The sequence below is a fragment of the Camelus dromedarius genome, chromosome 15, assembly GCF_036321535.1.
Source record: "Camelus dromedarius isolate mCamDro1 chromosome 15, mCamDro1.pat, whole genome shotgun sequence".
In the NCBI taxonomy this organism is placed as follows: domain Eukaryota; kingdom Metazoa; phylum Chordata; class Mammalia; order Artiodactyla; family Camelidae; genus Camelus; species Camelus dromedarius.
In genome coordinates this window covers 31,489,825-31,514,470 of record NC_087450.1, presented here as the reverse complement: position 1 = coordinate 31,514,470, position 24,646 = coordinate 31,489,825, and the positions used below count along the sequence as shown (strand labels likewise).

The 24,646-nt window shown below is 33.3% G+C and overlaps 1 protein-coding gene across 2 annotated transcripts in view; it reads right to left on the bottom strand.

The window, feature by feature from the left end:
• The window catches only part of SRBD1 (S1 RNA binding domain 1), a 178,964-nt gene that overhangs the window by 127,360 nt on the left and 26,958 nt on the right, over positions 1-24,646 (bottom strand). For both annotated transcript variants that reach the window (XM_031466939.2, XM_010997166.3), the window contains exons 10-14: positions 14,481-14,584; positions 10,295-10,402; positions 6,761-6,918; positions 3,667-3,757; positions 2,853-2,960 (exon numbers count right to left, since the gene is read on the bottom strand). In XM_031466939.2, coding sequence (XP_031322799.1) covers positions 2,853-2,960; positions 3,667-3,757; positions 6,761-6,918; positions 10,295-10,402; positions 14,481-14,584 — 569 coding nt within the window. The remainder of the gene's footprint in view (positions 1-2,852; positions 2,961-3,666; positions 3,758-6,760; positions 6,919-10,294; positions 10,403-14,480; positions 14,585-24,646) is intronic.

Below are 24,646 nucleotides of genomic sequence, written 5' to 3'. Positions count from 1 at the left end.
ATGGTACTGGAATAATCCACAGCCATATAGAAAAAAAGAACTTTGTACCATATATAAAAATTAACTTTAAATGGGTTATGGACCTAAATAAAAGAATTACAGCTAAAAACTTCTAAAAAAATACAGTGGAAAATCATAGTGACCTTAGTTTTTCCAAACATTATTTACATAAGACACAGCAAGTACTGTACAAAAAAATTATTCTTCATCGTAATTTAAAATGTTTGCTTTCCAAGAGACCATGTTGAAAAATGAAAAAGCTAGCTAAAAACTGGGAGAAAATGTTTACAAAACATGTATTTAACAAAGGATTTGTATTCAGCATAAATTCAAAATACTCTTATTCAATAATAGGAAGAAAAACAATTTTTTTTAATGGCAAGAAGATCTGGACAGATATTTCATCAAAGAAAATACATGGATGACAAGAAAGCAAATGAAGCTTCTCAACATCATGAATTGCTAAGGAATGTAGATAAAACCACAATGAGCAATCACTACACATGCACTAGGATAGCTAAATTTAAAAGACTGGGCATACCAAGCAGACTGATAATGATATGGAGAAACTGGAACTCTGATACACTGCTGGTGGGAATGTAAAATGGTAAAACCACCTTGGAAAACAGTTCGGCAGTTTCTTAAGTTAAACTTATACCTACCATACAACATAGTCATTCCACTCCTACTTATGCACTCAAGATAAATGAAAGCATATGTCAATGAAAAGATTTAACAAGAATGTTCATACAGCTTTATTTGTAATAGCCAAAACTGGCAACAATCCAAATGTCCATCAATAGGTAAATGAACAAACTATGATTCAATCATGAAACAGAATACTACGCAGTCACAAGAACAAACTACTGACATACAATATCATGAATGAATCTCAAAATAATTATGAATATACACTGTATGATTCCAATTACATACAAGTCTAGACAATGTAAACTAATCTACAGCTACGTAAAGCAAATCAAAGGTTGCCTGGGGGAGGGAAAGGTCAGAGAGGTCAGGGTGGATTACAAAGGAACATGAGGAAATGTGGGGGGCAGTGGGTCTGTTCATTATCTTAATTGTGGTGATAGATTCATGGGAGAATGCAAATGTCAAAACTTATAAAACTGAAAACTTTAAATATGTACAGTTCATTTTATGTCAATTACTTCTCAAGCCCATTTATTAGCATGAGAAGACGGTAACATATTAAGTGGGGGAAAGGTTATAAAACATGTAGAGTGTGAGTTCCTTTTTATAACACACAAATATATGCATACGTAATAATCCAGAAATATGCTAGAAATCTAAAAAATAAAAATAACAGTTTAGCTAATAGAAAATCCTGTCACTTATGTATCTTTTCCAATCAATTTGTAATAGTAAATATTATTAATATCTTTAAAGAAGTGTTTGTTTTTTAATTTTAAGCAGAAGATTTTCATTAGCTTCACTATTATTTTCACAAGTGAGTTAACCCTTCGGGGCTCAAGCTATTCCCTGCAATTAAGTTAGACTCAAGGTAGGTCAACTTATCTCAAGCAACAAAACTTTGACTCCTTGAACTATATATTCCTTCTATTAAATGATTGGCACCCTACTGAAATAAAAGGAGAAGAAAGAGGTAAAATGTGTATTCCGCAGATGTCCAAAACCAACTCTTTATTTCCTAACAGGATCTGGCCATCTGCTTATCCTTGAATGACCAGGCCCCTTGGTATACATCTAACCTCAAAAACTACACCTCCTATCTTCCACCACAGCTCCCCCTCCCTTTTCTCACTCTTTCATCACACACACCTCGTCAGTTCATTCCATTTTCTAATTCTTTCACTATCTTAATGAACAAGTTTATTAGGAAACAAAATTTAGACTATTCAATCTGATCCTTCCTTGAACCATTACTCTATGGCATCTACAGTTTGTCCCTGATCTTCTATTTCCCTTAGGTTACCCTGAGTTTGTTTTCCTAATGTCTTGATTATACTCTTGGCTTACAGAATACTACACTAAATACAAGGACCCTCTCTTTTGGCCTATTCCAGTGGATCCTAGATTTCTTCTTCCTGTGTTGGGTTTGGTTTTGTTTTTGTTTTGGTGACCTGTCAGTCATATACTTATGAGTTACCTATACTTAGTTATTACATTCCTCAAAAAGCAGTGGGAGATGGCACATGCTCTCTCCTAGATATTATCCATTATAACTATGTTCTAGAATTAAACCCTTTAGGATTTAGAATTCTACTGTAGTCTGGAAAAGGGGAGTGTGGCTTTTTGAGGTTCAAAGGAAAAGTAAAGGAACAGTGGTGAATGAAAGAACAACTACAGACCTAGCAGCAGGACTACAGGAATAGGTCATGCTATTCCAAAGTTATTTAGAAGTCAACTGTATGCCTGTACAAAATGAAAGTATGTGAAAGGAACATCAGAAATGCTTTTAATTTGTAGTACTTACCTTGGCTCTCAGTTCTGAAGGCCAATGATTCATAGGCATCAAAACTTTGGGAGAAGAAGGTTCAGCTATTCAGTGTATAGTAGCTAGCCTTGTACACCACCCTACTTAATAGTCACTGGTTAGCTAGAGCCCTCACACAATGTACAGCCTGGAAAATCCTATGAATCCAAGAAAGCCCTAACTTGCTGCATCTGTGAGAGGTTTCAGGATACCGAAACTCAAATTTCTCCAAGAGAAAGACACTTTACATTGTCCTGCAAAGCTCTTACGAATAGTAAGAGCTGATACGGGGGCAAACAAGATGTACATCTTAAAGAGAGAAAGGAGAATTCATCACAGAAGGAACTTCAGAAGTTCCTTGCCTCTCAAAGGAAACAAGCATTCCTGACATCCTTACCAGTAAACAACATCCAGTGGTGCAAAGTAATTTTTCATTATCAGGTCAGCAAAGTAAGCTTCTGTTTCCCGGCAGGCAGTTCCATTTCCAATCACCACTGTGCTGCAGCTTCAAGGAGAAACAAAATGAGAAACTGGACGAGATCAAGGCATGCTTCTAAGCCAATCAGGAGACAATGTACAGAATGTACAGACAGTATTATCCAAGCAACCTCTCTACTATCTCACAGGGCAACACAGGCCTATGTAGAATAAAAGACACTGCCCCTGCACTTGGTATTATAGGAGGCAGTGGAGAAATGTTTTACAGTCACACCATCTCCAGAACAGTCAGCCTTCTTCCTGTCTAGAAGGAACCAAATTTAGACATGAATGAGTAAACGCTGGAGCATTCTAAAACATAATAAAGAATTGTGACTGAGTTATGTGATATATTGTCAAATAATTTCTGAAGCTTCTAACTGCTCCATTCCTAAGATCCATGAAAAAGGAAGGAAGAGAGGGAGGGAGGGAGGGACAGAGGAAGGAAGGAAAGGAGGAAAGAAAGAAAGAGAAGGCCCAAATAGTAGAATTAAATGCTCACTTTTGCTCATATTACCACCTTTGTTTAGTGAAGGCGGCAGAGGAAGGGAGCAGCATTCCTCCAGGGCCTCCAAATGTAGAGTTCTCCAGCAGCTTGCCCCAGTACTGTTTTACACAGTTCCTTCTCTCTCACCAAGGACTTCCCTTAATCCCTCCCTCCAAATTAGGGACTTCAAAGTTATCTCTTACTGGCTGTGCCACTGAAGTACTCAAAAGGTTACTTATTTTCATACTTGAAATTCAGCAAAAGCCTCTTTATTTTCTCTGCCTCTCGGAAGCCTTGTCCACAATGCAAGTAAACCACGTCAGTATGAAGTATCTGACCTTAGAAAAAAAATGAAAACAATAAGCCATTTTGTTAAGAAACTACAAAGCGTAACACACCACTGATTTGATTAAGCAAGCTGAACCTGAAAAGGGAACTGTTCATCTTTTAAAATGTAGTCTGAATCATTCATATTCCTTAATCGGATTCTCCCTAAGCACTCTGAAATTTTATTTCCTAAGTTACCAGGACTCTGTTTCACTACACAAAATCATTATTAACTACATACTACACTATACCTAAAAGAGAAATGATTTTTAATTACACTGAACATCAGCAAGAGTAAAAGCTAACACCTCCTAAATATTTACTGTATGTCAGACAGTATTGTAATACTATTCTATTTCTTTTGGGGGGTTGTAGATATGTAAATTTCTTTACCATACATAATTCTTTCAGCTGTTTATGAATTGTGAGTTTTAGTGTATTATATTATATTTCAGCTAGAGATATATTTTAAAATTTGAGGGTAACTACTTAAAGAATAGAAATAATTAGCTAAGTGACCAACTTGGGAAGTCAGTCAAAGAACAACAGAATTATCTCAAAGAAAGTGGAAGGACAGAAATGATAAAGTTAAAAGCAGAAATTAATGAAATAGAAAAAAACATATAACAGGATCAATAAAGTTTAAAATTAAAAATCACTTGTTAAGAAAAATACATACTTTTAGCAATACCAATCAGGAAAAAGAAAGGGTAGATTTAAAAAACACAGAGATTATTATAAAAAACTTTGTTAATTTGGATTAAATGATGAAATGGATAAATTCTTGGAGAAGTCTTAACAAAAACAGACCAAAAATACATGCATGTATATGTACGTATGTGTGTGCAAAATTTTAAAAAGAACCATCCTATAAGCAATATAAACACAGCAAAGGATAAAAGCCATATGATAGCTCAAAAGATGCAGGAAAAAACAATGACAAAATATATTTCCCATGTATTATAAAAATCCATAGCATAAAAAGAGACAGAGCAACTAGGAAAGCAAAATAAAAAACCTGTGACTTTATCTATAAAAAAGTATCCCCACAAAACCCAAAAGATGAGCAGGTGGGAACAATGCACCAACAACTACTGAGACTGTCATGCACGGCATTTCTGTGGGAGGAGGCAGAGAGAAACAACAAACCACAGAGAAACAATACTTATCTCATGGACCTCAGATTTTCCCTGGAAATCACAAGTCTGTTTGAGAACAGGTAGTGAAACTGGAAAAGACTTTCACATACTCTAATTTATAGGTCAATACAAAGGTTGCATAGTTAAGTTCAAAAAAGATTAGAAAAATCTGATCTTTGAACTCTTGAAACTAAGAAGTAGAATATCCTTTTAAAGACAAAACCCCACAGTGAGAAAAAAACTGAGAATCATATCCACATTGAGCAAGGTAAAGACAGTGTAGGCAAAGGGGAAAAAAAAAAGTCTAGATAAAAGGGAGGAAAGCAAAAAGAATGCAAATTTCAGAAATTATAAGGTTATCTCTCTGTCCAAAGAGATATAGAAGTTTTCCTTCCTAATAATTTGGAAAAAACAGAAACGATCTCTATTCATATACAGCTAGAAAAGAATTTCCCTGCCCAGCCTTCCATTCTAAAAGTTGAGGAAAACTAATTTTATTAAAACTAAGCAACAGAAAATTATCATGGTCAAATTAGATATAGATTGATTATTTTTCAAAACTGGAAATAAAAAAGACTAGCATAATGCCCTTATAGAAGATGTGCCCCAAAACAGAGAAAAACTTAACCTAAAAAAAAAAAGGAAAATGAGAATAAAATAAATCAGAATTTTAAAATCTCAGAAATAAGAGAACTCAGGTATTAATTATGAAAGAAAAAGTTATTCCAGAAATGAAAACCTAAACCAAAAGAAACATAAGAAAAATTTAAAAGATAAAAAAAATTAAAAGGTGAAGTTCACCATAAAACTGTAACCTATTTTTTAAAGTATCAAGTGGAAATTCAAAAACTTAAAAACATAATAAATTAAATAACTCAATGGATAGATTTAATACCAGAACAGAGGATTAATTAAAGATAATCAATAGAAAATAAAAGAATGGAAAATAGAAGAGGAAATTGATTGGTCTAATATACACGTAACTGGAATTCCAGAAATAGCTGCAAGAAGCTTTACAACCTTCCAGGAGAATTCATGTCCCTCCACCCTGCCAAAAAAAGACAAAACATACACACACATACATACACAGCTAAACACATAAGAAAACTTCTGAAAATCACAAAGAGTAAATCTTAGCAGCCAGAGGAGAAAAAATTATTACCTTCAAGGTAGCAATAATAAGAATTTTAGCTTACTTCTCAACAGAAACTGTAGTAGCCAGGAAAAAAAAAAAAAAAAAAGGGAATGACATCTTTAAAGTACTAAAAATAACTGTCAATCTTGAATTCTACACCCAGCAAAAATATTTTTCAAAATCAAAGGCAAATCAGAAACTTTCAGACCAAAAAACCTAGACAAGTTGTCACCAGCTGATTCCATATTGAAAAGTAATAGCCTAGAATTTCAGGCAGAAAGAAAATGATCTCAAATAGAAACACAGAAATGCAGAAAGAAATAAAGAAAACAGAAAGGTTACATATATGAGTAAACAGGCAAAAAAAAAAAAATACTGACTGGACAAAACAATAAAAATATCTCCTGGTATTTAAAATATATACAGGATTAAAATGCATCATATATAAATGCATTGCAACAAACAGAAGTTGATAGGGGATAAAGTCTGAGCCTAGTTAATCCTCAGTGTCTCCACTGTGACATAGGGAAGGGCATAAATGATAGCAATATGGTGAGTGTTTGGGTCAACAAAGAGGACAAATAGGAAGTTTGATTCTGATTCCCGTATCACTTTTTGTGAGAAAACTACCTTCTAGTCCTTGAAAATTAACATTATTTACAAATCCTTGTGAAATATAGAAAGCAAAATTTAAGGACAACCAACCAACTTCTATACAAAAAGCTGAAAGATATACTTACTGGTAGGAGAAATTATAGCTAATTTGCAACCATGCTTGTAACCTGGATCCACTCCCATCAAAGTGCGCCCTGGAACAGGGCTTGTTAAAAGGAGCTGACGAAGGTTCCGTCCAAACATCATTACTGATTCTTTCTCTGCATCTGATGTCAGTTTGGCTCTTTAGAAACAGAAAAAAGAGAAGAAAAAAGATAAAGTATTCTGTTTTTCATTCATTCAAATTTTCTTCCAGAAAAAGAACACAATTCATTTTATACAATTATTCCTCCCAAAAGCATTATTCATAACAAAATAACTTAAAAAAATCATATACAAAATTATATTGAGTCTATGTTTGCTAATCTCAGTAATACATGATACCATAAACAATCCTCTGGCAACAAACTTGCTGAGTTTGTCATACCTACACTTCTTCTCTAACTGCTCTTCTTCATATTAAAAAATCTACATTAAAAAATATGTGTATACAAGGGAGACAGTGTATAAAGATTGGGACATTACATGGGATGTCAAATTGAAGTTTATTAGCTGATTAAAAATATAAATACATAATTAGTGATAAATTATTGAATCATAAGGAGGCTCCTCTATCAATACTTAGTTTTATACCTTCACCTACATATATCTCAATGTCATCTTCTCACTCTATTCCATTTTCCACATCTACCCTCCTTGTCATTCCTCAATGATGTGCAGGAACACAGATGCTAATACCAGTCCAGAACTATGCCTCATATAAACAATTTCCTAATTTTATCCAGAGAAGCTATTAAAAGTCTAATTTTAAAAACTTATTCTAGGATAAAAGAATACATGTCTATATTGGACTTAAAGGTATTTGGAAACTAAGTTTTACACCATTCATCTATTTAACAAAAGTTCTTAACATATTATTTCCTGAAATTCAAAAGAATTTATAAAAATATGTCTTTTCTATTAGACCAGGTTAAAAAAAATGCATGCCATTAGCCACAAGAAAATTGAGAGAACAAAAGTAATTAAAAGCACACTTCATTGAGGAAGAATTATCTACTTATGTGAAGGCACATACACCTAACTAGCATTTGTTTTTCTGGCTTAATTCAGTTTCTTAAGGCTTTTCGCTAACATTTCACTGTCATTCTCCCTGCATTCAGCCAAGCAACATGAAAATATCATTACAAGCATTTCTAAAAGAACAATAAGTGTTATGCTAATGGGAACACATAGAAAGTATAGCTAAATCAAGAGAACTCTCTAAAAGAAATGTCTTCTCGGGTGAATCAAGGATAAGCAATAGTTAAGCAAACAAAGGCAGGGAGAGTAGCTGGAAGGCATAAAGAAAATACTCTGAGCAATGGAAGCAGCATATGTAAAAGCTCAGGGTTCATTACAGAAAAAGTAAGTAATTTCATATGATAAAGTGAAAAGAAATACCAAGACAAAGGACTGCAGAGAAAGAAAAAACCAGACCACAAATGGTCATGCACGTTCTTCTAAAGAGCTGGAGACAAAGAAGATCCACTCGAAGATTTTAAGTAGAAGAGTTGAAATAAACAGATGGGAATTTTAGCATGGCAATGTGGAATATGTATTAGAAAATACAAGACAGAAATTATATATGACCCAAGTATAGTAATTCAGACAAGAAATGATGATGCCCTGAACTAACCATGGATATACTTTCTCCAAGTAATGACAGAGATAAAGAGGAGGCAACATTCAAGATATAATAAAAGATAGTATAAAAGACAGCAGTTGGAAACTGATAATGTCGTCTTGGTGAAAGAGGTATGTGTGCCAAACATGGGTGAATGATCACGATAGTCATGAAAATAAGAAATGCAGTAGACTATGCATCTTATATAGTCAACTGAATAAAACAGCTGCAAAAAATGTCATCTCTATGACGTCTTTTAATATACACACATGAATGGAGAAAAGTGGTTAACAATGGTTATCTCTAAGCAGTGAAATGTTTTTTTCCTTTGTGTTTTACTGATTCTTCCAATTTTTCTACATTAGGACAAATTTGTTTTTTAATTCGAGAATTAATTTGCTTTAAAAAAAATCAATTGGGGGTTTTCCCTTTCAACTGCTGTTCAGGTAATTATAAGAATTTCTATTAAGAAACACATCTGTAGACAATATCTGCAAACCAACTTATTGACTGAAATAAGATATATATTTTTTAACCACAGGCATTTTAGAAAAAGAAAAGGAAAGTGCTCTTGCTTGCCACTGCTAAGGGAAGTCAGAGAAAAATTATACATTCAACAATCCCACACCAAACTGCATACATCAGATCTCAGTGAAATTATTCCACAGGCTACTCAAATCAAATATATGCAAAAATGTCAAAAGCACCACTGGACATTATATGTGACATGAGAAAAAAAGAAAAGAATATAAAAATTTAAGTAAGATAATTTTCTTTTTTTTTTCCTTCATTAAGAACAGAATTTCTTTTTAAAAATGTTATGTCCTCAAAGCAAGCAATGTTACTTCACACAGACTTGAAATGAGACAGGATTTCAAAAGAAACAATATTTTTAAGGGATACCTGGACTAAAAAGGATGAATTAAGAGACTGAATGGCTCTGATAAAAAGAAGTTGGACAAAGGCATTATATGTCCTTTTTAATAGTATCTCCTCACTCCCTACTCTAAACACCTCCAAAGTCAATGACCAAGTCCAGTAAGAAAAAAACAAACATTATAAAGGCTGCTATAAATTCTAGTGAGGCTGAAGACATGGCTAGAAATCTACAGCTCCCAGATGACCCTTGCTGAAACTTACAAATATGTGAGAATGAAGGAAATCTATAGCACATAGGAAGAAAATATGAAGGCATGGCTGTCTTCTAAAGAGTGACTACCAAGAAAAAGGCTAGACAGAAGCAAGAAAGAGGGTTTTTGCCTCCCAACATTTCTGTCCATCTCCTCCCCTAAAAACGTTCCTGTGTCTCACCTCTTTTGCAGTTCTTTGTAACCCTTAGTTCTTCTGCTAGTCCATTTAGCTGGTCACTTTAATAATCTCCTAAAATTTGCTCATCATTGCTGATAATTATGCATTCAACCAGCTCCCATTTGGAGTTAAAACATACACATTAGCTTTCTCTCATAGTAATACATTCATCATATGCTCCACTGATTGTCTTATGCTTTTTTTGGCTCTCTTGCCTCTAAAGCTGCTGCCAACTAACTTCTCCATTAACTTCTTAGTCTGTTTCTCCCAAGCCAAATCTCTCATCAATAAAACCATTTGTTTGGCTTGGTCGTCAAATTACAAGACTGGTATTGCTGAACTGGAAGGGGTACACATTAAGTGGTCAAGATTTGAAAAGTATACCATAATTAAGAGCTAAGTTTTGTGATCCATGCATGTGAATGCCTCTACAGACTGAAATCTAGGCTTAAATTTAAGACTTTGTGATTCTGACTCAGTCCTTTGAATTGGTTAATGGATCAACAAATATTTACTACATGCTTTAATGGGCCTATTACCACACATAAAAATAAACAGTACACAAAGTTAAATAAGACAAGATGCATACCTGAACTCTCTACAAAGAAGAGGATAAATAAGGCGTTTAAAGGAATCATCCAGAGAGTTGTACAAGATCTTCATTAACTCTGGCCTTGCAAAGCCACGTGGTCTCCACCTGCAAAAGAGAACAGCCTATAGTAAAACTGATGTAACAATAAGAAGACTGTAAAAGGGCTTCTGGAAGAGGATAGAGGAAGTGGAAGAGAAAATGGGGGGAAAAAACCTTATTAAAGCCAAAGTAACATAATCTGTGAGGAGAGACTGTGATGTCTGAAAATTATTACTATGACATCTGGAGTTCTTATTTTTAAAAACTTGGTAACCATGGTCACACATAAAATTTAAGGTGTCAAAACAACACAAAAAAAAACCTTTCTCAATCTGAGGAGAGTCTCCAAAGTATTATTAATAATGGTCAAAAATGTTAAGATTTAAGACAGTCACCAAAAACCCACTGCTATAGACTGAATTATGTCCCCTAAAATTAGTATGCTGAAGCCCTAACTCCCAAATGGGATGATATTTGGAGATGGGGTCTTTGCGAGATAATCAGGTTTAGATGCGGTCATGAGGACAGGGCCCCCATGATGGGATTCGCATCCTTATAAGGAGAAATATCAGATACCCTCCTCTATCTTTCCTCCTGGCAGGTAAGAAGGCAGTTGTCTATAAGCCAAAAGGAGGGTTCTCACCAGGAACCAAATCAGTCTGACCTTGATCTTGTATTTCCAGCCTCCACAACTGGGAGAAAATAAATTTCTCACCAGAATGCATGGCCAGTTGTGCCAGATTATGTTTTGTTTTGTTTTGTTTTGTTTTGTTTTGTTTTTTTCAGAAAAACTCAGAAACATGCATTTATATGAAAATCCTAAAACTTTCAAATATTGGCTACTTATTCAAAATTATCTAAAATGACCAAGATTTGTTCGCCAAGATTATATAAAAATCCAAACAAAAATATGTGAATAGACAGGATTTGTCCTTCCAGCAGCCAAGATCTTAAAGTACTAAAATCCCCTTCTCAGAGACATTCTCTTCAATTCCCAAATCCTTGAGAATAATACCCTCCACTCATGACCATCTTGTTAGAACCCATAAACATCTATTAGTAATTTTAAGTATTTACAGTGGATCAAAACAATGTAAAACAAGGCTGAGCAAGGATATCAAAGATATGAACAACAAAATCAATCAATAGGATCTCACTGACATATACAGAACACTAAACCCAACAACAGCAGAATTCATTTGATTTTTTTTCAAGTGCCCATGGAACATTTACCAAGAAAGATCATTATTTCCTGGGCCAAAATACAAACCTCAACAAATGTAAAAGAATTTAAATCATGCAAGTGTATGTTCTCTGACCATAATGGGATGAAACCAGAAATCAATAACAGAAAGAAAACAAGAAAATCTCTAAACACTTAGAAATTAAACAACATACTTCTAAATAACCCAGGGGTCAAGAAAAAGCTTCGAAGGAGATTTTTTAATTAGATAAATCTGAATAAAAGATGAAAATGCAACATATCAAAATATGTGGACACAGATAAATCAGTGCCGAGAGGGAAATTAATAGCACTAAAATGTTTACATTTAAAAGAAAAAAATCTCGGGGGAGGGCATAGCTCAGTGGTAGAGGGCATGCTCAGCATGTATGAGGTCCTGGGTTCGATCCCCAGTACCTCCAATAAACAAATAAACCTAATTACCTCCTCCCATAAAAAAACAAACAAACAAAACACACACACACACACACACACACACACACACACACAAGCAAAAAAAAAGAAAAAAGATCTCAAATCAATAATATAAAGTTCTACCTCAAAAAATGGGAAAAGAAAAGCAAACTAAACCCAAAGCAAACAAAGGGGAAAAGTAACAAATACAAGTGCAGAAATAAATGAAATTGAAAACAGGAAAACAATTTAAAAAAAAAATCAATGATATGAAAATATGGTTCTTCAAAAATAAATAAAATTCAAAAATCTCTAGCAAGACTGCCAAAAATAAAAAATAAAGACACAAATTATTAAGATCAGGAATAATACAAAGGATATCACTTCATAACCTATAGCTATTACAAGGATAATAAGGGAATACTATAAACAAATTTATGCTCATAAATTCAACGTAAAAGAAAAAGGGACTCAATTTCTAAAAAGTCACAATTACTAAAACTCAACAAAGAAACTGAATTCATAATTTACAAGCTTTCAAAACAGAAATCTCCAGGCCCAGATGGTTTCGATGGAGAATTCTACCATAACCAAAATTAGAACACAATACCATTTATAATCACTCCAAAGAAAATGAAGTGTTTAGGGATAAATTTAAATATATATATACAGGATTTCCATGCTGATGAAAAAAATCAAAAAAATGCTTAGATATAAATTTAACAAAACATGCACAGGACCTGTATGCTAATGGAAAAAATCAAAGATGTCCTAAGTAAAAGAAGAGACAAACCATACTCATGGATTGGAAAGCTCAACATAGTAAATAGGTCAATTCTCTCCAAAAAGATCTACAAGTTTAATGCAATTCCTATCAAAATCCTAGCAAGTTTTTTGTTAATAAGGCTTATTCTAAAATTTACATGGAAAGGCTTAAGCCCTAGGATAGCTAAAACCATCGTGAAAAAGAAGACTGCAGTAGGAGGAATCACTCTACCTAATATTAAGGCCTACTATACAGCTACAGTAACCAAGACAGTGTGGGATTGGTGGCAGGACAGACACATATCAGTGGAATAAAACAGAGAACCAGAGATAGATGCACAGAGATATATCCAACTGATTTTTTACAAAGGGTAAAATCAGTTCAATGGAGGAAGGACAGCCTTTTCAACAAATGGCACTGGAGCAAATGAACATCCATGTACAAAAAAATAAAACTCAAGCTAACCCACAAACCTTATACAAAAAATGGATCATGGACTTACATACATATAAAATGCAAAACTATAAAACTTTTAGGAAACAATAAAGCCAAGTTTATTCATCTAAAAAATACAAGAGAGAACACATGCATATAAAGGATAATGAATGGGACAAATATCAAAGGACGTTTATCAGAATCAATCGAATGACTACTATTTTTACTCAATAAACCTACTTACCTTCCACTGCAGTTCCATGCAAGTATTTTATTCAAATATTGGCCTAATTAGTTTAATATTTCATTCTGTTTCTTTATACATAAGTGATAGGATTCTGTCCAATTTATGTCAACACGCAAGGAGAGAACAATAATTAATTAGGAAATAAATAGTGCCTATAGGACTATTCAGATCACAGCAGAAGACATGTAGGACAGGGAAAGAGTTGTAAATACCTAAGAGAAATCATAGATTTAAAAAATTCTATTAAGAAATTAGATAATTTTAATTTAAAACATGATGATATTCTAAGATAGTTTCATAGAGCAAAATCCTAAGACAGATATACATATTTGAGTTTGAATTAGTTATACTACTTCCTACGCTTATGAGCATGAGCATGCTACTTAATTTCTTTCTTGGTTTCATTATCCTTAAAATGGTGAATAATACCTTTCCTACAAATTTGAGAGAATTAACTGATATTTCATGTAATTGTGTAGACTGATGATATCTATCACTATAAAGTGGTGGGACTGTGCTAATTTCCTTTTAAGAAATGTTTTTTATAAATAGATCACAGTAAATTAGGGACATTTTCTAGCTTATTTTCCTATGAATATTCATAATACTGAGTATCAGAGTCTGTCCTCAGTAGTCAAGGAAGTATTACTTATATTTTTAATCTGTTATCTTTATACTAGTAAGTATCAAGGAATGAGTTTCCTTGCAGTGATTTAGTTGATGTTCCTTGGCTCATCTATATTTTATTTTATTCAGTTCTACTCCAGTTGAATAAATGGTAATATTATTTGACCTATACTATAATACTTTACATTACTGTGGTAGAGCAGTATAATTTTCAGTCATGTTCTAGAAATTTCTCTTTATAAAGATAACTGAAGAAATGCTCCTATGGAAAATAAAGAACTTAAACAAGAGCCAGCTAAATAAAATAATTCTCTGGGAACTAAAGAACCATTCTTAAGGAATTTTTTCTTTTTCTTTTTTTACACATTATCAGTACATATAGATCTCAATATGGTATTTTAAACATGAAAGAAAGAAAATTCTATAAACAGACCTGTTTTGAATGCACCACCTACAGAACTCATTCTTCACTCCATCAGAAATGTTAACTTTGACCGTTAGTATCTTCAAATTTTCTCCACGGTTAATTGCCAGAATCTGAGTGCAAACATATATGGCAAAGACTGATGATCCACAAAATATATAAATGATCAATTGAACTAGTCAACATTCGTGAAACAAACTGGGTGGTTATCCAGCCTAGAACTATATCAATTTTGTATTCATTCATTTACCAAGAATGTATTAAAAATAATCATTTCTTTATACTTTTTTCAAGTTTTTTCAAAGTAAAACACAGGCACAAAGCCTATGATATTCACAGGATGAGACACTGGTGATCTAAAATCTCATTTCAGATTCTACTAATTGAAAGTTTTTGATCATCTGGAGTTAGAAGGATATACATTTTAGATTTGTGACAAGATATTGCTAAGATAAATACAAACATGCAAATTCCTAAGTGAGATATTTCATAACTACTAATTATTACCATTTATTGAGCACTTACCAACTGTCAGACCCATCTAAACACTTTAAATATATTACCACACTTATCTTCAAAGCCACCAGTGATGCATGTATTATCATCTTACTTTTATATGATAATTTTTCTAAGACTAACTTGTCCCAAATTACAAAGCTAGCAAGCAGCAAAAGAGAAATTTAAATTCAGACCAACCTGTCCCTGCTCTTAATTAACATATCAAAAGAGCAATTGTTTTTTAAAACACATTAAAAACACTCTTTAAAGAAGAGCAAACAAACAAAAAAAGTAGAACAAACAAGCCTAAAGCAAGCAGAAGGAAGGAAATAATAAAGAATAGAGGGAAAATTAATAAAATTGCGAATAGAAAAATATCAACAAAACCAAAAGTTGATTCTTGGAAAGTATCAACAAAACTGACAAACCTTCCACTAGACTGACCAAGGGAAAAAAGGAGATATTCCAATTACCAAAGTCAAGAATGAAAGAAGAGCCATTAATACGAATGTTATAGAAATAAAAAGGATAATAAGAGAATACTATGAACAACTGTATGTCAAATTAGATCACTTAAATAAAATGAGTAAACTCCTAAAAAGACACATACTGCCAAAATAGAATTTTAAAAGTAGAAAATTAAATATGGCTTCACTACTGAATTCTACCAAACATTTAAAAAAGAATTAATAGCAACTCTTCACAAACTTCTCCAAAAATACATTAGAAGAAAAAAACTTCCCAATTCCATTTACCCTGATACAAAAACCAGACAAGAACAATGCAAAATAAATAAAGACCAAATGCATATGCATACAGATATAAAAATTGTCAATAAAATACTAGTAAACCAAACCCAGAAACATATAAAAAGGATTGAACATGAGAATCAAGAGGGATTTATTTCAGGGAGGAGGGTATAGCTCAGTGACAGAGTGTGCGCCTACCATGCATGAGGTTCTGGGTTCAATCCCCAGTACCACCGTTAAAAAAAAAATACATAAATAAACCTAGTTATCTCCCCCATGAAAACAAAGAAGGATTTATTTCAGGGATGCAAGGTTGGTTTAACATCCAAAAAGCAATTAACATAATACATTATAACAAGAGCATAAAAAACAATAATTACATGACCATTTCAATAGATGCAGAAAGAATACGAAAATTCTAGCAGTTGTTCATAATAAAAACATTCAACAAACCAGGAACAGAAAGCAAATTTTTCAATGTGATAAAGGGCACACACAAAAATGCCAAAGATAATAATTAATACTAAATATTCATAATGTTTAATAGATATCAATAATATTCAATAATTATTAATATAAAATATTGATAATATTTAGTGATAAAAGACTGGAAGCTTTCCTTCTTAAGATTACAAGGGTGCCTCCTCTTGCACTTCTATTCAACATTGTACTGGAGGTTCTAGACAGGAAATTTAGGCAAGAAAAAGAAATAAAAGGCATCTGAATTGAAAAGAAAGAAGTAAAACTCTCTATTTGCAGATACTATAATCTTGTATACAGAAAATCCTAACTAATCCACTATAAAACTATTAGAACTAATAGAGCTCAGCAAGGTTGCAAGATAATCAGTTTCTACAAACGAACTAGCAATAAACATTCTGAAAAGATTTTTAATTCCATTTACCATAGCACCAGAATGAATAAAATACTAGGAATAAATTAGACAAAAGAAGTTCAAAACTTATACTCTGAAAACTATAAAACATTGTTTAAAAAAACTGTAGAAGACCTCAGTAAGTGGAAAGACCTCCCAGGTTCATGGACCAAAAGGTTTAATATTGCTAAGATGGCAATAATTTCCAAAATAATTTATAGATTTGATGCAATCCCTATCAAATACCAGGTAGCATCTTTGCAGAAATTGACAAACTAATTCTAAGATATACATAGAAATTCAAGGAACCCAGAATAACCAAATCAATCTTATAAAAAAAAAAAAAAAGAACAAACCATGAGGACTCTCACTTCTCAATTTCAAAACTTACTACAAAACTACAGTAATCAAGACAGTGTGGTACTGGCATTAAGGATAAACATACAGACCAATGGAATAGAGAGTCCAGAAATGAATCTATACATCAACCATCAAGTGATTGTCAACAAGGGTGTTAAGACAATTCAACATGGAAAATACAGTCTTTTCAATAAGTGATGCCAAGACAATGGATAGCCACATGCAAAAGTATGAAACTGTACTGCTTCCTCACACCATACACAAAAATTGGCTCAAAATTAATTACAGACCTAATATAAAAACCAAACTTATAAAACCCTTAGAAGAAAATACAAGGCAGAATCTTCATGACTGTGAATTACATAAGGCCTTAGATAAAATACTATAAGTATATTCAATGCACAAAAAAAAATAGACCGGACTTCAACAAAATTATAATTTTTGTACCTCAAAGGATACCACTGAGAAAGTGAAAAGAAAGCACTTAGCACAGGAGAAAAGTTTTATAAATCATATATCACATAAAGGATTTATACCTATAATATACAAACAACTCTTACAATTCAACAATAAAGATACAACCTAAATATGTGCAAAAGATCCAAAGAGACATTTTTTTCAAAGATGATATAGAAATGTTCAATAAGGACATGAAAAGATGTTCAACATCATTGCTACTAGAAAAATACAAATCAAAACCACAGAGAGAAACCATTTCATACTAAGATGGCCATAATCAAAAAGACAGATAGACAAGGATGAACCTTGAAAACATTATGCTAAGTGAAAGAAGTCAGATGCAAAAGACCACAATTTCTTTATATAAAATGTCCTTAACAGACAACTCTATACAGATGGGAAGTCCATTGCCTAGAGGTTGGGGCAACAAGGTAATTGGAGGGAAGTGGAAGTGGCTGCAAATGGGTACATGGTTTATTTTTGGAGTGATGAAAATATTCTAAAAAGGATTATACAATTGTACAACTCTGTGAACATATTAAAAACCATGGAACTGTACAGTACAAATGAGTGAATTATATGTGAAATGAATTATATTTCAATAAAGCTGTTATAAGTAAAAACACTCCTTTGCTAAAATACTCTATACCAAATACTGAGATTTTGGAGTATAATCACAAATTAATTAAATAATGTAATCAATTTCACCAACAGCCTCTGTTAAATAGTATCTCCTAGTCCAGTTTATAAAATATACACACATATATATAATATAATAAGTTAAAAGACAGCGAAGTTAAAGAAACAGCATCACTTTAGTATACACTCAGATTTTTCAATAATTCATCATGGCCTCCCCCTAATACATCTTAATGAATGAGGTTTTAATAAATTAGATTCTCCCTTACAGGACACAAATTGATATTTTAACAATTTTAGCACATTTTCATGACAATACCTAACAAAATTAAACTTATCTGTGGTGAAACAAGCTTAAAATAATTTAATACCAGAAAATAATTCTACACTAAAAAGTTGTTTCTCACATCAAAAAGAAAGTAAAAAATGAAAAGTATGTATCTTTTTGTAACTTTAACTCATATAAATTTTAAAGCTATTTTAAAGTAAAATGTTAAATATAGAATAAATCATCAAAGTTTTAAAATTAATGGATATTTTTTTCTTTTTTTTAACATATTTGAGAAATTTCTAAGGTGAACATTGGCAAAAATAAAATAATCACTGAAAACTAAATTTTAGTACAAAATAAACTTTAGTTTGGGCTGGATAAAATCTTCAATGTCTGCTACCTCTTTAACATACTGAAAGGAACACTGAACAGTAAATAAAAGTTTTTTATGCAAGAACTTATCTGTAATAAATGCATTCATGTGGAGGATAATAATATAAGGGGAAAAGTTATTTAATTCTGATTTACATAAATACACTATTATATAAAAATAATGGTAGTGAGGGGGTGCTTTTTTTTTTCCCACCACAGCAAGTAAAGTCATAGGTCAAACTTTAAAATATCCTGACACCAAAGGATCCATGGTAGAAAAAGGAATAGAGTAACAGAAACAGAGTTTGGGGCAAAATGGAGATTAACAGTAGAGAGATAAAGCAGAATTACTGCAGATGGCAGCACTGAATATGAAGCAGGTGTTGTAAAAGACACAGAAAGTGAGATACCGGTTACCAGGGGGGTGGAGGGTGGGAAGGGATAGACTGGGATTTCAAAATTGTAGAATAGACTACACTGTATAGCACAGGGAAATATACACAAAATGTTATGATAACTCACAGAGAAAAAAATGTGACAATGAGTGTATATATGTCCATGAATAACTGAAAAATTGTGCTGAACACTGGAATTTGACACAACATTGTAAAATGATTATAAATCAATAAAAAATGTTAAAAAAAAAAAAAAGAAAGTGAGATACCAGTGAAAGAAGCTACAAAAAAGATTGTGAAGGCTGAGTTACAAATTTATATGGTGGAAAGGAGCATACTAAGGACCATTGTGGAGAAAAAAGAGAAAGGATGTAGCTGGAAGAATGAATTTAGTGAACAGCTATCACAGCTCTTCCCACAGTATTTGCAGGAGTTCCAGGTACTGTTCTTCCTTTACCACTGTCTGCCATCATTTTCCCTCACTTCTGTACACTGGGATACTGTATGCTGAGCTATCTGAAAAACAGGGTTTGGAGTTGGGGACATGAGACCTTGACACTATAGGAAATGAAAAGCCATCTCCATGAGCTAGCATCTTATCACTCTAGCCTCCAAGATAACTAAAAAGTTCTTCTCAAAACACAGGGCTCTTTTTCAAAACTGACATTCCCAAAATGCTCTGCCTTCTTAGATCTTAATATTGTCACACTTAGAAGCCTGTGTCAATCAAAAACTTAAATTAAACCACAAACTAACTCAGAATGCCACATGGGCTAATTAATAAGCACACTAGTTAAAATGCAAAGACCAAAATGTTTCCAATAATATATTAAGAAAACTAGGTTTTAATAGATTTTTCTAAAGTGGCAATAAAATTAAATCAAATAAAGGGAGACCACATCCAACAGCAAAATCACTTCTGCAAAAGGAATTTTAGTGTAGAGTCACTGGTTTGTTAAAAACTCTTTTTCATTAGGCTCTATCAGTAGACTATGGCCAGGCAAGTAAAATTTCACTCTTCTATCAATTTTCCCAATTATCAATAGTATTCACTTCACCTGGTATGACAGAGTGCACACAAAAGTAAAACTGACAACTTAGATATAATAGTGAAACACTTCAAAATTTCAACAGCAGGGACCATGTCAACTCCACACCCCAAGTAGGAACCAATATATAATTAGTGTTGAAATATTTGTGGTTTAATGGAATACTCTTCATGTTATGTATCTCACACACACACACACACAAACACACACACACATACATACAAACCTTTAACATCTCTACAACCAAAAGTTTTTTTAATTACATTTTTAATAATGATAATTAAATATCACTTGAAAAGTAATGCATTCTAGTCTTTTTCATTATCCTCTCTTTATAACAGTAAAATTCAGAAAAGAGGAAAAATAAATTTAAAAAATGATTTATTGAGGAATTCCAGACTTAAAGAACACTGGCAGTGTCCTGATTCCAAATCTCCCCCTATCCTCCTATGAAACCAATAAAGTTAATAAATAAATCAACACAGGACCCACACCTTCAGCATTTCTAGGAAACAGAGAATTAGATTAGCAACTGAATTCCCCAAAAAAGCATACAGAGCAAGGCAACAGCAGAGCAACATATATGACAAACTTAAGGAATGGAAGTGCTAATACAAAATATTATACTGAGCCAAAATGTCATTCAAGTATAAAGGACACAGGAAAAAATTGTGAATGTGTCAAAACTCAGAGAACACAAGCACATGTTGGAGATATTGCAGGTTCAGTTCCAGGCTACTACAATAAAGCAAACATCACAATAAAGCAAGTCACACAAATTTTTTGGTTTACCAGTGCATATAAAAGTTATATTTACACTATACTGTAGTCTAAGTGTGCAATAGCATTATATGTAAAAAAAAAAGTACATACCTTAATTTAAAAGTGGCTATCATCAAAAATAACACAAATAAATGTTTGTGAGGATGTGGAGAAAAGGAAACCCTATATACTGCTGGTGGGAATGTAAATTAGTGCAGCCACTGTAGAAAACAGTATGGAAGTTCCTTGAAAAACTAAAACATATAACTACCATATGACCCAGCAATTCCACTCCTTGGTATATATCCAAAAAAAAAATAAAAATACTAATTTGAAAAGATGTATGCACCCCAATGTTCACAGCAGCATTATTTACAATTGCCGAAATATGGAAGCAACTTAAGTGTCCATCAACAGATGAATGGATAAAGACAATGTGGTATACATATACAATGGAATACTATTCAGCCATTAAAAAGAATGAAATTGTGCCATTTCCAACAACATGGATGGACTTGGAGCATATTTTGCTAAGTGAAATAAGTCAAATACTGTATGATATGACTTTTATGTGTAATCTAAAAAATACAACAAACTACTGAATATAAAAAAAAAGAAACAGACTCACAGGGATAGAGAAGGGAGAAGGATGGGGAGAGGGGCAGCATATGGGTAGCAGATTAAAAGGTACAAACTATTATGTATAAAATAAGCTACAAAGGTATATTGTACAAATCAGGGCAGCAAATATTTTATAATTACTATAAATAAAGTATAACCTTTAAACATTGTGAATCACTATATTGTATACCTGTGACTTATATAATACTGTATATCAACTATACTTCAATATGTAATTAAAAATAAATTTTGAAAATTAAAAAAATAAAAATAAAAAATACTTTATTGCTAAAAAATGTCAGTCATCATCTGAACCTTCAGCAAGTCATAATCTTTTTGTTAGTGGAGGTTCCTGCCTTGGTGTTAATGACTGCTGACTGATCAGGGTGGTGGCTGCTGAAGATTGGGGTGGCTGTGGCAATTTCTTAAAATAAGACAACAGTGAAGTTTGCCACATTGATTGACTTTTCCTTTCATGGATGATTTCTCTATAACAGGCAATGCTGTTTGACAGCATTTTATCCACAGTAGAATGTCTTTGAAAAATTGGAGTCAATCCTCTCAAACCCTGCTGCTGCTTTATTAATTAAGTTTATGTAATATTCTAAATCATTTGTGGTCATTTAAACAATCTTCCCAACATCTTCACCAGGAGCAGATTCTATCTCACGAAACCACTTTCTTTGCTCATCCACAAGAAGTAACTCTTTATCCATTAAAGTTTTATCATGAGATTGCAGCAATTCTTTCACATTTTCAGGCTCCACTTCTAATTCTAGTTCTCTTGCTATTTCCACCACATGTGATGTTCCTTCATCCACTGAAGTCCTGAACCCCTCAAAGTCATCCATGAGGGCTGGAATCAACTTCTTCCAAACTTCTATTAATGTTAATATTTTGACCTCTTCCTATGAATCACAAATTATCTTAACGGCATCTAGAATGGTGAATCCTTTCCAGAAGTTTTCAACTTACTTTGCCCAAATCCATCAGAGGAATCATTATCTATGACAGCTATAGCCTTCTGAAATGCATTTCTTAAATAATAAGACTTGAAAGTTGAAGTTACTTCTAGATCCATGGGCTGCAGAATGGATGTTATGTTAGCAGGCAGGAAAGCAACATTAATCTCATTGTACATCTCCATCAGAGCTCTTGGGTAAGCAGGGGCATTGTGAATGAGTAGTAATCTTTTTTCCTGAGCAGTAGGTCTCAACTGTGGGTTTAAAATATTCAGCAAACCATGTTGTAAACAGATGTGCTGTTATCCAGGCTTTGTTGTCCCATTTATAGAGCAGTGGTAAATGAGCACTGGCTTCAATTTCAAGTCACCAGCTGCATTAGTCCCTAACAAGAGAGACCCTGTCCTTTGAAGCTTTGAAGCCTGGCATTTTCTCTTCTCTAGCTATGAAAGTCCTAGATGGCATCTTCTTCAAGTACAAGGCTCTTTTGTCTATAATGAAAATCTATTGTTCATTGTAGCCATCTTCATTAATTACCTTAGATCTTCTGGATAACCTGCTGCAGCTTCTACATCAGCACTTGCTGCTTCACCTTGTACTTTATGTTACAGAGATTGCTTCTTCCCTTAAACCTCACAAACCAACCTTTGCTAGCTTCAAACTTTTCTTCTGCTGCTTCCTCACCTCTCAGCCATCATAAAATTGAAGAAAGTTTGGGCCATGCTCTGGATTAGGCTTTGGTTTAAGGGAATGCTGTGGCCGATTTGATCTTTTATCCAGACCACTGAAACTTTTTCCTTATTCAGCAGTAAGGCTATTTCACTTTTCTATCATTCGTGTCTTCACCAGAGTAGTGCTTTTAATTTCCATCAAGAACGTATCCTTTGCATTCATAACGTGGCTACCTGTTTGGCATTAAGAGGCCTAGCTTGTGGCCTGTCCTGGCTTTTGACATGCCTTCCTCACTAAGCATACTCATTTCTAGTTTTTGATTTAAAGCAAGAGATACATGACTCTTCCTTTCACCTGAACACTAAGGGGCCACTGTAGGGTTATTAACTGGCCTAATGTCAATATGATTGTGTCTCAGGGAACAGGAAGGCCCAAAAAGGAGCAAGAGTGGGGAACAGCTGGTCGGTGCAGCAGTCAGAACACAAATAACACTTATCAGTTAAGTTTGCTATCATACATGGGTACAGTCATGGCATCCCAAAGCAATTACAATAGTAATGTCAAAGATCACTGATCACAGATCACCGTTACAAATATTATAATAGTGGAAAATTTTGAAATATTGTGAGAATTACCAAAATGTGACACAAATACACAAAGTGAGCAAGTGCTGTTAGAAAATGGCACCAGGAGACTCGCATGATGAGGGTTGCCACAAACCTTCAATTTGTAAAACACACAGTACCTGCAAGGCACAATAAAGCAAAGTGCAATGGAATAATGCATGCCTATACTATACACGTAAAATCTTCTAAGTGTACAAGAACAGAGGTTAGCAAACTATGGCCCATGGAACAAATCCAGTCTAACATGTGTTTTCATTAATAAAATTTTACTAAAACACAACCATGTTCATTCATTTATGTCTTATCTATAACTGCTTTCATGTTACAATGGCAGTTGTGTAGTTGGAAGAACCGCCTAGCTCACAAAGTCTAAAATATTTTCTCCCTGGTCCTTTACAGAAAAACTTTGCCAATTCCATACTAGACTAGAAAAGAAATTTCAATCACCTAAAAGAAGACTGCAAAGTTTTAAGCACTTCATATAATTGTAGGGCTAAGATTAAAACAAGGGTGGAATCAATTTCCATTAAGAAAATCAAGTTGTAATCCTGATACCAAAGTAGACTTCAAGCTAAAAAGCATTAAACAAGATAAAGAAGGATGCTTTATAAGGTTAAAGCCACATGCTGGTTTCAGAATTGAACAGGGGAATACATACCACACTTTAAAGATGCTATTAGGTGTGACATCACCAAAATGGTGGAGTATGGAATTTCAAAACTCCAACTGTCTACAAAAGTTACAAACAGGACAAACTGGCAAAAACTGTCAGAATCAACTTTTTCAGAACTCTGGAATCTATCAAAAACTTACAACAATCAGAGGAACACTTAAAAGAAGAAAGAAACTTCAGAATTTTAGTAAAA